Below are 16816 nucleotides of genomic sequence, written 5' to 3'. Positions count from 1 at the left end.
AGGTATTCAATATTTAATTTGTTATTGTTACCCATCTACCAATCACTGCCTTTCTTTATGAGGCTTGCGCAAAGCTCCCTGGTCTTTGTAGTTGAATCTGTTTGAAATTCAATAGTTGACTGAGGGGCCCTACAGATGTTGTGTTTATGGGGGACAGAGGAAGGAGAAGTCATTTAAAAAAATCATGTCAACCCCCATTATTTCACACAGAATGAGCCTATGTAACTTATCATGTAATTCTGTTGAGCCAAATTTGACATTTGAACTAATTTAGGAGTGTCTAAAGAAAGAGGGTGAATATTTATGCAACAGCTATATATTTTAGTTATTTAATTGTTATTCATTTGTAAAACATTTTTTTCACTTTTACATTAAGAGTATTTTGTATAGATCAAAGACCAAAAAGTACAATTAAATCCATTTGAATTCGTAACGCAACAAAATGTGAAAAAAGTTCAACGGGATGTAGGCTTTCAACGAGATGTAGGCTTTCAACGAGATGTAGGCTTTCAACGAGATGTAGGCTTTCAACGGGATGTAGGCTTTCAACGAGATGTAGGCTTTCAACGAGATGTAGGCTTTCAACGAGATGTAGGCTTTCAACGGGATGTAGGCTTTCAACGGGATGTAGGCTTTCAACGAGATGTAGGCTTTCAACGGGATGTAGGCTTTCAACGGGATGTAGGCTTTCAACGAGATGTAGGCTTTCAACGAGATGTAGGCTTTCAACGAGATGTAGGCTTTCAACGGGATGTAGGCTTTCAACGGGATGAAGGCCCTGTATATTAAAGTACTCTTCATTTAACAAAATCTATATTTGTGCACAATTTCTATTTAAAATATTTATTTAAAAAAAAACACTTAATTGAAACGACCCATCTGTTGGCCAACAACCAACCAATCACTTGTCAGACCATCACCGATGATTATCTATGTTAGCAACACTAATTACTTCTCAAATGTGTAGTATATTTGTCTGTGAAATTCAGACAATTTATACATTCCACATAATTGGTCTTACAAAGAGAGGATTAAAGACACTGGTATTTTAAGCCTGCATTTAAAATAATGCAATCTGGGAGGGTAGTGGGAGAGCAGAGCGAGAGCAATAGCATGTTTCCAGACTGCATTCTCCAGACCTGGATGCCAGAGCAGTGTTTGGGTTGGCTCACGCGTCGGCCTTAGGCCTAGACTTCTGACCATTAGATTTGAAATCCAGCTGTGTTTTTAATTCGATGAGAGAGTGCATCGTCACGCGCATTGTTTCTTGATATGATTTAATATAGTGACACTACAAACCATCTGGTACGTAAAGATCTCATCCACCAGCCAGCTCTTTCTCTTCTGAGATGGAGCCTGGGGATGAGATTAGTTACACAACAGTCTACTATGGAGGGAGAAGATGTTTTATAGGGGAAAGAAATACAAATATAGGATAATAACCTTCCACTGTTTAGATACTCATATTCTCTTTCCTTCTCACAAGCTGCAGCTTTGCAATCAGCTTATTGTGGTTATCCCTAGGGTTAGGGTTGGTGGTCATCCTTAGGGTTAGGCTTATTGTGGTTATCCCTAGGGTTAGGCTTATTGTGGTTATCCCTAGGGTTAGGCTTATTGTGGTTATCCCTAGGGTTAGGGTTGGTGGTTATCCCTAGGGTTAGGCTTATTGTGGTTATCCTTAGGGTTAGGCTTATTGTGGTTATCCCTAGGGTTAGGCTTATTGTGGTTATCCCTAGGGTTAGGGTTGGTGGTTATCCCTAGGGTTAGGCTTATTGTGGTTATCCCTAGGGTTAGGCTTATTGTGGTTATCCCTAGGGTTAGGCTTATTGTGGTTATCCCTAGGGTTAGGGTTGGTGGTTATCCCTAGGGTTAGGCTTATTGTGGTTATCCCTAGGGTTAGGCTTATTGTGGTTATCCCTAGGGTTAGGCTTATTGTGGTTATCCCTAGGGTTTGGGTTATTGTGGTTATCCCTAGGGTTAGGCTTATTGTGGTTATCCCTAGGGTTAGGGTTGGTGGTTATTCCTAGGGTTAGGCTTATTGTGGTTATCCCTAGGGTTAGGCTTATTGTGGTTATCCCTAGGGTTAGGGGTTATCCCTAGGGTTAGGCTTATTGTGGTTATCCCTAGGGTTAGGCTTATTGTGGTTATCCCTAGGGTTAGGCTTATTGTGGTTATCCCTAGGGTTAGGCTTATTGTGGTTATCCCTAGGGTTAGGCTTATTGTGGTTATCCCTAGGGTTAGGCTTATTGTGGTTATCCCTAGGGTTAGGCTTATTGTGGTTATCCCTAGGGTTAGGCTTATTGTGGTTATCCCTAGGGTTAGGCTTATTGTGGTTATCCCTAGGGTTAGGGTTATTGGTTTCCCTAGGGTTAGGCTTATTGTGGTTATCCCTAGGGTTAGGCTTATTGTGGTTATCCCTAGGGTTAGGGTTGGTGGTTATCCCTAGGGTTAGGGTTATTGTGGTTATCCCTAGGGTTAGGGTTATTGTGGGTATCCCTAGGGTTAGGCTTGTGGTTATCCCTAGGGTTAGTGTTGGTGGTCATCTCTAGGGTTAGGCTTATTGTGGTTATCCCTAGGGTTAGGGTTATCCCTAGGGTTAGGCTTATTGTGGTTATCCCTAGGGTTAGGCTTATTGTGGTTATCCCTAGGGTTAGGGTTATTGGTTTCCCTAGGGTTAGGCTTATTGTGGTTATCCCTAGGGTTAGGCTTGTGGTTATCCCTAGGGTTAGTGTTGGTGGTCATCTCTAGGGTTAGGGTTGGTGGTTATCCCTAGGGTTATACTTATTGTGGTTATCCCCAGGGCCAGTAGTTATCCCTAGGGTATGGTTATTGTGGTTATGGTTATTGTTATCACCAGGGTTATGGTTATTGGTTATCTCTAGGGTTAGGGTTATTGGTTATTCCTAGGACTAGTGGTTAGCCGTAGGGCTAGTGGTTATCCCTAGGATTAGGGTTATTGTGGTTCAAATCAAATCAAATTGTAGTCACGTACACATGGTTAGCAGATATTATTGCGGGTGTAGCGAAATGCTTGTGCTTCTAGTTCTGACAGTGCAGCAATATCGAACATGTAATCTAACAATTCAACTACCTAATACACACACAAATCTAAGTAGAGGAATAAGAATATATAAAAATATAGATGAGCAATGGCCGAGCGGCATAGGGAAGATGCAATAGATGGTATAAAATACAGTATATACATATGAGATGAGTAATGCAAGATATGTAAACATTATTAAAGTGACTAGTGATCTATTGTAAAGTGGCTGTTCCACTGATGTCAGAAGGTGAATTCACCAATTTGTAAGTCGCTCTGGATAAGAGCGTCTGCTATATGACTTAAATGTAATGTAAATGATTTATTAAAGTAGCCAATGATTTCAAGTCTGTATGTAGGCAGCAGCCTCTCTGTCTTAGTGATGGCTGTTTAAAGTCTGATGGCCTTGTGACCACTAACCTAAACCTAGGGATAACCAATAACCCTAGGAATAACCACAATAACCCTATCCTGCACCTGCCCGCACGTCCAGCATCACTACTCTGGACGGTTCTGACTATGTGAGAATATGTGGACAACTACAAATACCTAGGTGTCTGGTTAGACTGTAAACTCTCCTTCCAGACTCACATTAAGCATCTCCAATCCAAAATTAAATCTAGAAATCGGCTTCCTATTTCGCAAACAAAGCATTCTTCACTCATGCAGCCAAACATACCCTCGTAAAACTGACCATCCTACCGATCGTCGACTTCGGCGATGTCATTTACAAAATAGCCTCCAACACTCTACTCAACAAATTGGATGCAGTCTATCACAGTGCCATCCGTTTTGTCACCAAAGCCCCATTTACTACCCACCACTGCGACCTGTACTCTCTCGTTTGCTGGCCCTCGCTTCATACTCATTGCCAAACCCACTGGCTCAAGGTCATCTACAAGCCTTTGCTAGGTAAAGCCCGCCTCACGAGTCACAATGGCAGCACACGCTCCAGCAGGTATATCTCACTGGTCACCCCAAAGCCAATCCTTCGGCCACCTTTCCTTCCAGTTCTCTGCTGCCAATGACTGGAACGAACTGCAAAAATCACTGAAGCTGGAGACTCATTTCTCCCTCACTAGCTTTAAGCACCAGCTGTCAGAGCAGCTCACAGATTACCGCACCTGTAAATAGCCCATCCAACTACCTCATCCCCATACTGTATTTATTTATGTTGCTCCTTTGTACCCCTGAATCTCTACTTACACATTCATCTTCTGCACATTTATCACTCCAGTGTTTAATTGGTATATTGTAATTACTTCGCCACCATGGCCTATTTATTGCCTTACCTCACTTACCTTACCTCATTTGCACACACTGTATATAGACTTTTTCTACTGTATTATTGACTGTATGTTTGTTCCATGTGTAACTCTGTGTGGTTTGTGTCTCACTGCTTTGCTTTATCTTGGCCAGGTCACAGTTGTAAATATGAACTTGTACTCAACTAGCCTACCTGGTTAAATAAAGGTGAAATAATTTTTTACAAATAAATAAAGATTGAAAAATAGCTTCGGTCTCTTGGTCCCATTTTACCACTGTTTCCCCAATGTCACGCTAGCCAGCTGTGATTAGCGTGTAGCCATAGGGAGGAAGATAGAAATGCTCTCTAACACCCACTCTGTTAAAGCATGAAATAATCTCATCCTCTTAGACATGAAACTAAATTTCCAGATTAATAATTCAATATTGACTCGACTAAAAGCAAAACCCTCTAAAAATAAAAGTACTGCTCTCAGGGTAGGGGTCAGGAGTAGAGTGGAGAGGCGGGGATGGCACACAATGGGGACCACAGAGTGTGTGTGTGTCCTTCCCTCATCCCTATTGACAAATATGGCTACAATCCCCCTTAATGTAATCAGACTTGCATGTTTCTTATTGAGCCTCTGCCTTTACGCTTCTCCTTATAACAAAGTCTGCCTCTCGCTGACCTCCTTCAGGACAATACTCTATTCTTCTCCTAATCTGATCAACATGATACAGTCGGGGTACTGTTTGGTACACAGCCCCCCGTACTTATCAAATAGATGATAAGACGAGGGTCTGTGTACCAAACGGCCCTCTATCCCCTACATACAGCCGTATGGGGACCTGGTCAAAAGTAGTGCACTATGTAGGGAACAGGATTGCAGTTGGGACACAGACGGGAACTAGGATGGAACCCTATTGCTTCCAAATGGAACCCTATTGCTGCCAAATGGAACCCTATTGCTTCCAAATGGAACCCTATTGCTTCCCAAATGGAACCCTATTGCTTCCAAATGGAACCCTATTGCTTCCAAATGGAACCCTATTGCTTCCCAATGGAACCCTATTGCTTCCCAAATGGAACCCTATTGCTTCCCAAATGGAACCCTATTGCTTCCAAATGGAACCCTATTGCTTCCAAATGGAACCCTATTGCTTCCCAAATGGAACCCTATTGCTTCCCAAATGGAACCCTATTGCTTCCAAATGGAACCCTATTGCTTCCAAATGGAACCCTATTGCTTCCCAAATGGAACCCTATTGCTTCCCAAATGGAACCCTATTGCTTCCAAATGGAACCCTATTGCTTCCAAATGGAACCCTATTGCTTCCAAATGGAACCCTATTGCTTCCAAATGGAACCCTATTGCTTCCAAATGGAACCCTATTGCTTCCCAATGGAACCCTATTGCTTCCAAATGGAACCCTATTGCTTCCCAAATGGAACCCTATTGCGTTCCAAATGGAACCCTATTGCGTTCCAAATGGAACCCTATTGCGTTCCAAATGGAACCCTATTGCGTTCCAAATGGAACCCTATTGCGTTCCAAATGGAACCCTATTGCGTTCCAAATGGAACCCTATGCGTTCCAAATGGAACCCTATGCGTTCCAAATGGAACCCTATGCGTTCCAAATGGAACCCTATGCGTTCCAAATGGAACCCTATTGCGTTCCAAATGGAACCCTATGCGTTCCAAATGGAACCCTATGCGTTCCAAATGGAACCCTATTGCTTCCAAATGGAACCCTATTGCTTCCAAATGGAACCCTATTGCTTCCAAATGGAACCCTATTGTGTTCCAAATGGAACCCTATGCGTTCCAAATGGAACCCTATGCGTTCCAAATGGAACCCTATGCGTTCCAAATGGAACCCTATTGCGTTCCAAATGGAACCCTATTGCGTTCCAAATGGAACCCCAAATGGCGTTCCAAATGGAACCCTATTGCGTTCCAAATGGAACCCTATTGCGTTCCAAATGGAACCCTATTGCGTTCCAAATGGAACCCTATTGCGTTCCAAATGGAACCCTATTGCGTTCCAAATGGAACCCTATGCGTTCCAAATGGAACCCTATTGCGTTCCAAATGGAACCCTATTGCGTTCCAAATGGAACCCTATTGTGTTCCAAATGGAACCCTATGCGTTCCAAATGGAACCCTATGCGTTCCAAATGGAACCCTATGCGTTCCAAATGGAACCCTATTGCTTCCATAGTCACATTTAACATTTCAATATCCCTGAGGTGGAAATGGGATGAGTTTAGCAGGGTAATGTGTGTATGTTCAGTGACTTCACTCACCAGAGCTGCAGCTTGACTCTTCTTCCATCTAGGAGTATCGTAGTCGTCTTGTAGTCGATTCCTGCCAACAACATAAAATGATGTTAATACCATCTCTCTTAGTCTACTCTGAATGTATCTAGGCTTTGTACAGTATGTCCGAACTGTCATGATCATTCTACATGAGAGGGAGAGAGAGAGAAGACAGGCTGTGGAAACTGAGCTGCACTTCCTAACCTCCTGCCAAATAAATGTATGACCATATTAGAGACACATTTTCCCCTCATTACACAGACCCACAAAGAATTTGAAAACAAACCCAATTTTGATAAACTCCCATATATGCTGGGTGAAATACCACAGTGTGCCATCACCGCAGCAAGATGTGTGACTTGTTGCCACAAGAAAAGGGCAAGAAAGGGCAAGAAAAGGGCAACCCCATTGAAGAAGAAACGCTATTGTAAATACAACCCATATTTATCTTTATTTATTTTCCCTTTTGTACTTTAACTATTTGCACATAATGACATTTGAAATGTCTTTATTATTTGGGAACTTTCGTGAGTGTAATGTTTACTGTTCATTTGTATTGTTTATTTCACTTAACTGGTTTATTATCTACTTCACTTGCTTTGGCAATGTGTAATATGTTTCCCATGCCGATAAAGCCCCTTGAATTTAATTGAGAGAGAGACACAGACAGACAGACACAGACAGACAGACAGACAGAGAGTGAGACACAGACAGACAGACAGACGAATAAGAGGATGCTAATGGGGATCTGTATGTTTCAGGAGGAAACATGTGGAAGAAGAACTCTCCATCTGCCATCCAGCAGGGAGCAGATTAAACTTTAACACTGAGTGAGTGAACATGTCTACATCCCCTATGGGCCCTGGTCCAAAGTAGTGCACTATAACGGGGAATAGGGTGGTGAGGGAGGTGGGCAGACGTGTGAAGCAACTGAGGCAACGCTGATGAACGCATGCAGATTAAAACACACACACACACGCACACACACGCACACACACACACACGCACACACACACACACACACACACACACACAGGTCACTCAGATGACTCCTAAACAGAGTCTAGAGTGTTAGACATTCCAAAGTGACACTGGGATAGAAATATGATCCTGTTGAAAATCCCTGACATTAGAAGGGCCCCCCGACTCCTAAGCGAAGTGATGGCTGCTTCCACACCTGGCCCTAAAGACCTCAGACGCAGCTCTTATCACAAATCACTCACGCCACCACACTCACACACTTCAACCGTCACACTGGACCTTTTCAACATTTAGCTAAGTACTTGAAATCTTCTTACGTTGTTGACTACGATGGCATAATGTCAAGTTCTGGCTCATACAGACACTAATGTGCTTAGTGGCAGAGATGTAATGAGACTTCACATGACCCAGCTGTATTTTCTCATCAAACACGTAGGTGGGGTCAACGGGCAGGATTCCTAGGCTGTGTGTGTGTGTGTGTCTCTCAAAGGCCAGGATTCCGGAGACCAGATCCAATGTTAACCCATCACCCCACAGACGTTATGCTATCACCACAGAATGACACGTGTGTGTGTGTGTGTGTGAAGATGACAATAATGTGTTTGCATAGAAATCAAACTAAATCCATGACCATCTAAGGGTTAAGTTACAGTAGTGATGATGAAATCCCCACTGGATCTCACCCAGTGAGAATGACTCATACTGCACAGCACAGACAGCTACATAGTGACAGCAGCGCACACACACGCACGCACACACACACACACACACACACACACACACACACACACACACACACACACAACCTGTGAGTATTATGATGAAGCTTCAGTATGTACTCAGAGCCTTCCCATGTCTGGAAGCAGCAGTGTACTGTGTGTCTGCTCAATACGAGGTCCTGATAATTACAGTCATTAATGACAGAAAAGACACGCTTTACTTTTGGTCAATGAGAGCAGCACAAATGTAACATTTGCATTATTCATTCCTTTACACTTGTGTGTATGAGGTAGTTGTGAAATTGTTAAGATTACTTGTTAGATATTACTGCACGTTCGTACCTAGAAGCACAAGCATTTCGCTACACTCGCATTAACATCTGCTAACCACATGTATGTGACAAATACAATTTGATTTGCATCGTAATAATGGGCTGTATCGCATCGTAATAATGGGCTGTATCACATCGTAATAATGAGCTGTATCGCATCGTAATAATGGGCTGTATCGCATCGTAATAATGGACTGTATCGCATCGTAATAATGGACTGTATCGCATCGTAATAATGGGCTGTATCACATCGTAATAATGGGCTGTATCGCATCATAATAATGGGCTGTATCGCATCGTAATAATGGGCTGTATCGCATCGTAATAATGGGCTGTATCGTAATAATGGGCTGTATCGCATCGTAATAATGGGCTGTATCGTAATAATGGGCTGTATCGTAATAATGGGCTGTATCGCATCATAATAATGGGCTGTATAATAATGGGCTGTATCGCATCAATAATAATAATGGGCTGTATCGCATCGTAATAATGGGCTGTATCGCATCGTAATAATGGGCTGTATCGCATCGTAATAATGGGCTGTATCACATCGTAATAATGGGCTGTATCGCATCGTAATACTGGGCTGTATCGTAATAATGGGATGTATCGTAATAATGGGCTGTATCGCAACATAATAATGGGCTGTATCACATCATAATAATGGGCTGTATCGCATCGTAATAATGGGCTGTATCACATCGTAATAATGGGCTGTATCGCATCATAATAATGGGCTGTATCGCATCGTAATAATGGGCTGTATCGTAATAATGGGCTGTATCGCAACATAATAATGGGCTGTATCACATCATAATAATGGGCTGTATCGCATCGTAATAATGGGCTGTATCACATCGTAATAATGGGCTGTATCACATCGTAATAATGGGCTGTATCACATCGTAATAATGGGCTGTATCGCATCGTAATAATGGGCTGTATCGTAATAATGGGGTGTATCGTAATAATGGGCTGTATCGTAATAATGGGCTGTATCATCGTAATAATGGGCTGTATCGCATCGTAATAATGGGCTGTATCACATCATAATAATGGGCTGTATCGCATCGTAATAATGGGCTGTATCGCATCGTAATACTGGGCTGTATCGCATCATAATAATGGGCTGTATCGCATCGTAATAATGGGCTGTATCACATCGTAATAATGGGCTGTATCACATCGTAATAATGGGCTGTATCACATCGTAATAATGGGCTGTATCGCATCGTAATACTGGGCTGTATCGTAATAATGGGATGTATCACATCGTAATAATGGGCTGTATCGCATCATAATAATGGTCTGTATCGCATCGTAATAATGGGCTGTATCGTAATAATGGGCTGTATCGCAACATAATAATGGGCTGTATCACATCATAATAATGGGCTGTATCGCATCGTAATAATGGGCTGTATCACATCGTAATAATGGGCTGTATCACATCGTAATAATGGGCTGTATCGCATCGTAATAATGGGCTGTATCGCATCGTAATAATGGGCTGTATCGTAATAATGGGGTGTATCGCATCGTAATAATGGGCTGTATCGCATCGTAATAATGGGCTGTATCACATCATAATAATGGGCTGTATCGCATCGTAATAATGGGCTGTATCGCATCGTAATAATGGGCTGTATCGCATCGTAATAATGGGCTGTATCGCATCGTAATAATGGGCTGTATCGTAATAATGGGGTGTATCGCATCGTAATAATAGGCTGTATCGCATCGTAATAATGGGCTGTATCGCATCGTAATTTTTTTTATTTTTTTTTATTTAACCTTTATTTAACCAGGTAGGCTAGTTGAGAACATGTTCTCATTTACAACTGCGACCTGGCCAAGATAAAGCTTAGCAGTGTGAACAGACAACACAGAGTTACACATGGAGTAAACAATTAACAAGTCAATAACACAGTAGAAAAAAAAGGGGAGTCTATATACAATGTGTGCAAAAGGCATGAGGAGGTAGGCAAATAATTACAATATTGCAGATTAACACTGGATTGATAAATGATCATGTACAGGTAGAGATATTGGTGTGCAAAAGAGCAGAAAAGTAAATAAATAAAAACTGTGGGGATGAGGTAGGTGAAAATGGGTGGGCTATTTACCAATAGATTATGTACAGCTGCAGCGATCGGTTAGCTGCTCAGATAGCTGATGTTTGAAGTTGGTGAGGGAGATAAAGGTCTCCAACTTCAGCGATTTTTGCAATTCGTTCCAGTCACAGGCAGCAGAGTACTGGAACGAAAGGCGGCCGAATGAGGTGTTGGCTTTAGGGATGATCAGTGAGATACACCTGCTGGAGCGCGTGCTACGGATGGGTGTTGCCATCGTGACCAGTGAACTGAGATAAGGCGGAGCTTTACCTAGCATGGCCTTGTAGACGACCTGGAGCCAGTGGGTCTTGCGACGAATATGTAGCGAGGGCCAGCCGACTAGAGCATACAAGTCGCAGTGGTGGGTAGTATAAGGTGCTTTAGTGACAAAACAGATGGCACTGTGATAAACTGCATCCAGTTTGCTGAGAAGAGTGTTGGAAGCAATTTTGTAGATGACATCGCATCGTAATAATGGACTGTATCGCATCGTAATAATGGACTGTATCGTAATAATGGGCTGTATCGTAATAATGGGCTGTATCACATCGTAATAATGGGCTGTATCGCATCGTAATAATGGGCTGTATCGCATCGTAATAATGGGCTGTATCGCATCGTAATAATGGGCTGTATCGCATCGTAATAATGGGCTGTATCGTAATAATGGGCTGTATCACATCATAATAATGGTCTGTATCGCATCGTAATAATGGGCTGTATCGTAATAATGGGCTGTATCGCAACATAATAATGGGCTGTATCACATCGTAATAATGGGCTGTATCACATCATAATAATGTGCTGTATCGCATCGTAATAATGGGCTGTATCACATCATAATAATGGGCTGTATCGCATCGTAATAATGGGCTGTATCGCATCGTAATAATGGGCTGTATCGCATCGTAATAATGGGCTGTATCGCATCGTAATAATGGGCTGTATCGCATCGTAATAATGGGCTGTATCGCATTGTAATAATGGGCTGTATCGTAATAATGGGGTGTATCGCATCGTAATAATGGGCTGTATCGCATCGTAATAATGGGCTGTATCACATCATAATAATGGGCTGTATCGCATCGTAATAATGGGCTGTATCGCATCGTAATAATGGGCTGTATCGTAATAATGGGGTGTATCGCATCGTAATAATAGGCTGTATCGCATCGTAATAATGGGCTGTATCGCATCGTAATAATGGGCTGTATCACATCATAATAATGGGCTGTATCGCATCGTAATAATGGGCTGTATCGCATCGTAATAATGGGCTGTATCGTAATAATGGGGTGTATCGCATCGTAATAATAGGCTGTATCGCATCGTAATAATGGGCTGTATCGCATCGTAATTTTTTTTATTTAACCTTTATTTAACCAGGTAGGCTAGTTGAGAACAAGTTCTCATTTACAACTGCGACCTGGCCAAGATAAAGCTTAGCAGTGTGAACAGACAACACAGAGTTACACATGGAGTAAACAATTAACAAGTCAATAACACAGTAGAAAAAAAAGGGGAGTCTATATACAATGTGTGCAAAAGGCATGAGGAGGTAGGCGAATAATTACAATATTGCAGATTAACACTGGATTGATAAATGATCATGTACAGGTAGAGATATTGGTGTGCAAAAGAGCAGAAAAGTAAATAAATAAAAACTGTGGGGATGAGGTAGGTGAAAATGGGTGGGCTATTTACCAATAGATTATGTACAGCTGCAGCGATCGGTTAGCTGCTCAGATAGCTGATGTTTGAAGTTGGTGAGGGAGATAAAGGTCTCCAACTTCAGCGATTTTTGCAATTCGTTCCAGTCACAGGCAGCAGAGTACTGGAACGAAAGGCGGCCGAATGAGGTGTTGGCTTTAGGGATGATCAGTGAGATACACCTGCTGGAGCGCGTGCTACGGATGGGTGTTGCCATCGTGACCAGTGAACTGAGATAAGGCGGAGCTTTACCTAGCATGGCCTTGTAGACGACCTGGAGCCAGTGGGTCTTGCGACGAATATGTAGCGAGGGCCAGCCGACTAGAGCATACAAGTCGCAGTGGTGGGTAGTATAAGGTGCTTTAGTGACAAAACGGATGGCACTGTGATAAACTGCATCCAGTTTGCTGAGAAGAGTGTTGGAAGCAATTTTGTAGATGACATCGCATCGTAATAATGGACTGTATCGCATCGTAATAATGGACTGTATCGTAATAATGGGCTGTATCGTAATAATGGGCTGTATCACATCGTAATAATGGGCTGTATCGCATCGTAATAATGGGCTGTATCGCATCGTAATAATGGGCTGTATCGCATCGTAATAATGGGCTGTATCGCATCGTAATAATGGACTGTATCGTAATAATGGACTGTATCGTAATAATGGGCTGTATCGTAATAATGGGCTGTATCACATCGTAATAATGGACTGTATCGCATCGTAATAATGGGCTGTATCACATCGTAATAATGGGCTGTATCACATCATAATAATGGGATGTATCACATCGTAATAATGGGATGTATCACATCGTAATAATGGGCTGTATTGCATCGTAATAATGGACTGTATCGTAATAATGGGCTGTATCGTAATAATGGGCTGTACCACATCGTAATAATGGGCTGTATCGCATCGTAATAATGGGCTGTATCGTAATAATGGGCTGTATCGCATCATAATAATGGGCTGTATCACATCGTAATAATGGGCTGTATCACATCGTAATAATGGGCTTATCGTAATAATGGGCTGTATCGCATCATAATAATGGGCTTATCGCATCATAATAATGGGCTGTATCACATCGTAATAATGGGCTGTATCGTAATAATGGGCTTATCGCATCGTAATAATGGGCTTATCGCATCATAATAATGGGCTGTATCGCATCGTAATAATGGGCTGTATCGCATCGTAATAATGGACTGCATCGTAATAATGGGCTGTATCGCATCGTAATAATGGGCTTATCGCATCATAATAATGGGATGTATCACATCGTAATAATGGGCTGTATCGCATCGTAATAATGGACTGCATCGTAATAATGGGCTGTATCGCATCGTAATAATGGACTGTATCGTAATAATGGGCTTATCGCATCGTAATAATGGGCTGTATCGTAATAATGGACTGTATCGCATCGTAATAATGGACTGTATCGTAATAATGGGCTGTATCGCATCGTAATAATGGGCTGTATCGCATCGTAATAATGGATACCAATGGCAGCTGGCAAATCACAGGTGGCATTTAATGCTTTTCCTCCACATCAAGAGTCAGTTCACCAGTCAAACTGTCACCCCTGGCAACCGCCCTCCTCACGACCTGTACCCATAACGCATCCCTCTAGGTGTCGTTCCGGCCTCTCTGTGCTGCCTCAACTGTCTGGTTGGGTTTGGATCGGTCTGTCTCTGACTTGACATTGTGTAATTGGATTGGACATAGTGTAGTTTGTGCTGACACCCTGAGGAAGATTCACACAAACGCATGGCTACAGTATGTGTCCATAAACGCACGCACGCATGCACACACACACACGCGCACTCACACACACACGCGCACTCACACACACACGCGCACTCACACACACACACGCGCACTCACACACACACACGTGCACTCACACACACACACGTGCACTCACACACACACACGTGCACTCACACACACACACGTGCACTCACACACACACACGTGCACTCACACACACACACACACACACACACACACACACACACACACACACACACACACACACTCACACACACACGCACGTGTGCGCACACGTACGCTCACACGCAATAACATACAAGAGCTCAGCTAGACTCCTCTAATTTAACAAGGACAAACACATCTACACATTAGTTACTCACTCAATACAGTCAGGCACACTGTCCTGTTAGCGAATAGAGTCATATTTGTCATGGCTTGGTTTTTGCTCTGACATGCACTGTCAACTATGGCACCTTATATAGACAGGTGTGTGCCTTTCCAAATCATGTCCAATCAATTTCATTTACCACAGGTGGACCCTGTTGTAGTGTTTCATATCATTAAATGTGAAGACTTTATATTATCAAATCAATTCTCTGTGTAATTGAATTACACAATTTAACTAATCATGTAACTTTAACTAGGAAGTCGGGGCACCACGGAAAAGTGGTGTTTATATAGTGTCAATTTCCGAATATAACTCTTCAGATATTTTCATATCTTATCGATTACAGTCACTTAATGTATTATTACCTCATCAGTCTCATTACTGAACGTCGCAAATCCTTGGATATCTGCAAGAACCCTAGCATAGAATCATGACTCAGCAATATACAAATTATTTATTTACTAACTAACTTAATCAATCACAGGTTTACATAAAACACACACACACACAAAAAATGTTATACATTGGTTACTACATGATACAAAAAAAAGTCCCTAGCGGACTAAACCGTTATGACGGCTTGGTAGACAACGGAAAGGGGGTGGGGACTGAGATCAAGAGCAGGAAACTGAGAGTGGATTCAAGTACATACAGTTGACTACACTACACTCATGGAAATGCCTATACATTGAACATGAACAACCGCTCATTCGAAAATAAATTTCAATGTACATATTTACGAGTGTATGCCTTTGTTGTGCCTCTCTGTGGACGCCGGTCCGTTTGCTGGATAGTCAGTCGACAGAAAGCCTCTGTCTGAGGTGTAGGTTGTTATAATGGATACTTCAGAGTACCACTCGGAAATGTTTTTAGACCGGATGCGTTTACCAGACTAAAGTGTTTAAAAACAGCTGCAGCCTGAATAATTGTTCTTTAATGTGTAGATTTCTCAGCCATTTCAACAAGGGAATGATCTCCAAACCCCCCCACATTTAATCAATTTTAGAATAAGGCTGTAACGTAATAAAGTGTGGAAAAACAAGGGTCTGAGTACTTTCCAAAGGCTCTGTACATCCTTGTTTATGTCTATTGAATGATAGTTGATGTGATTCTGACTCTTATGAAACTCTGTGTGAGGTGGCAGCTCCAGTTAAAACTGGCAGAGACAGTTTCCATATGAGGGCCCCTCAGGAGCCCGAAGGGTTATTTTGAGAGACAGTTTTCATGAGGGCCCCTCAGGAGCCCGAAGGGTTATTTTGAGAGACAGTTTCCATATGAGGGCCCCTCAGGAGCCCGAAGGGTTATTTTGAGAGACAGTTTCCATGAGGGCCCCTCAGGAGTCTGAAGGGTTATTTTGAGAAAAACCCAAAGCCTAGCACATACAGCCTTATACACAAAACATTGTGGAGAGGCGACATTATGTAAGGGGTTATGATAATCATTATTATGTCTGTTGACATGCATCATCAGAGGTCAAATATGGGGTGCTTATATTTGTACAAGTGCACTCTCTGAGAGAGTGGGGTCACGGCCAGTGATCAGCCATTATTGACAGCGACCCTGGTGCCTGGCTCAAGCTCATATCTGCACATTTTTCAGCGAGTCAGCTTGGTGAGTGGAACGAGAAACCTTTCGGTTAGTGGCCCAACACTTTAATCGTTAGGGTGACCTGCTGCCCTAGCGCCCTACGTTGCCTGGCAGACCTGGTCACACACACACACACACCACACAGTATACTTTCTGTGTAAAAGTAAATGCTCTCTCTAGGTTAGGATATGTCAGAGTAATTGTTGTATGATTAGTGTAGCTCTACGTATCCAGACAATAAGAAAACAGCTGCATTAGGTTGGTTGATTCCCTATGGGCTCTGGTGAACAGAAGTGCACCACAGAGGAAACATGGTGCCATTTGGCACACATCTAGTCAGTCACCTACTACAGTAAGGCTGAATCCTGCAGGTCACTCCCCCCTTTCCCTCCTTCTGTCAACATTCATCACTCCATCTGTCAACGTCATCACTCCATCTGTCAACCGTCATCACTCCATCTGTCAACGTTCATCCCTCCTTCTGTCAACGTTCATCACTCCATCTGTCAACGTTCATCCCTCCTTCTGTCAACGTTCATCACTCCATCTGTCAACATTCATCCCTCCTTCTGTCAACGTTCATCCCTCCTTC

General features: G+C 42.6%; 1 protein-coding gene across 2 annotated transcripts in view; it reads right to left on the bottom strand.

Annotated features, from left to right (window-relative positions):
• LOC135523409 (ras-related protein Rab-40B-like) overlaps positions 1–16816 on the bottom strand; it is a 39320-nt gene that overhangs the window by 10315 nt on the left and 12189 nt on the right. For both annotated transcript variants that reach the window (XM_064950059.1, XM_064950060.1), the window contains one exon: positions 6596–6656. In XM_064950059.1, the coding sequence (XP_064806131.1) occupies positions 6596–6656 (61 nt within the window). The remainder of the gene's footprint in view (positions 1–6595; positions 6657–16816) is intronic.

The sequence above is a fragment of the Oncorhynchus masou genome, chromosome 31, assembly GCF_036934945.1.
Source record: "Oncorhynchus masou masou isolate Uvic2021 chromosome 31, UVic_Omas_1.1, whole genome shotgun sequence".
NCBI classification, from domain to species: Eukaryota; Metazoa; Chordata; class Actinopteri; order Salmoniformes; family Salmonidae; genus Oncorhynchus; species Oncorhynchus masou.
The sequence above is the reverse complement of the archived record's forward strand: the minus strand, read 5'-3'. Positions and strand labels throughout refer to the sequence as shown.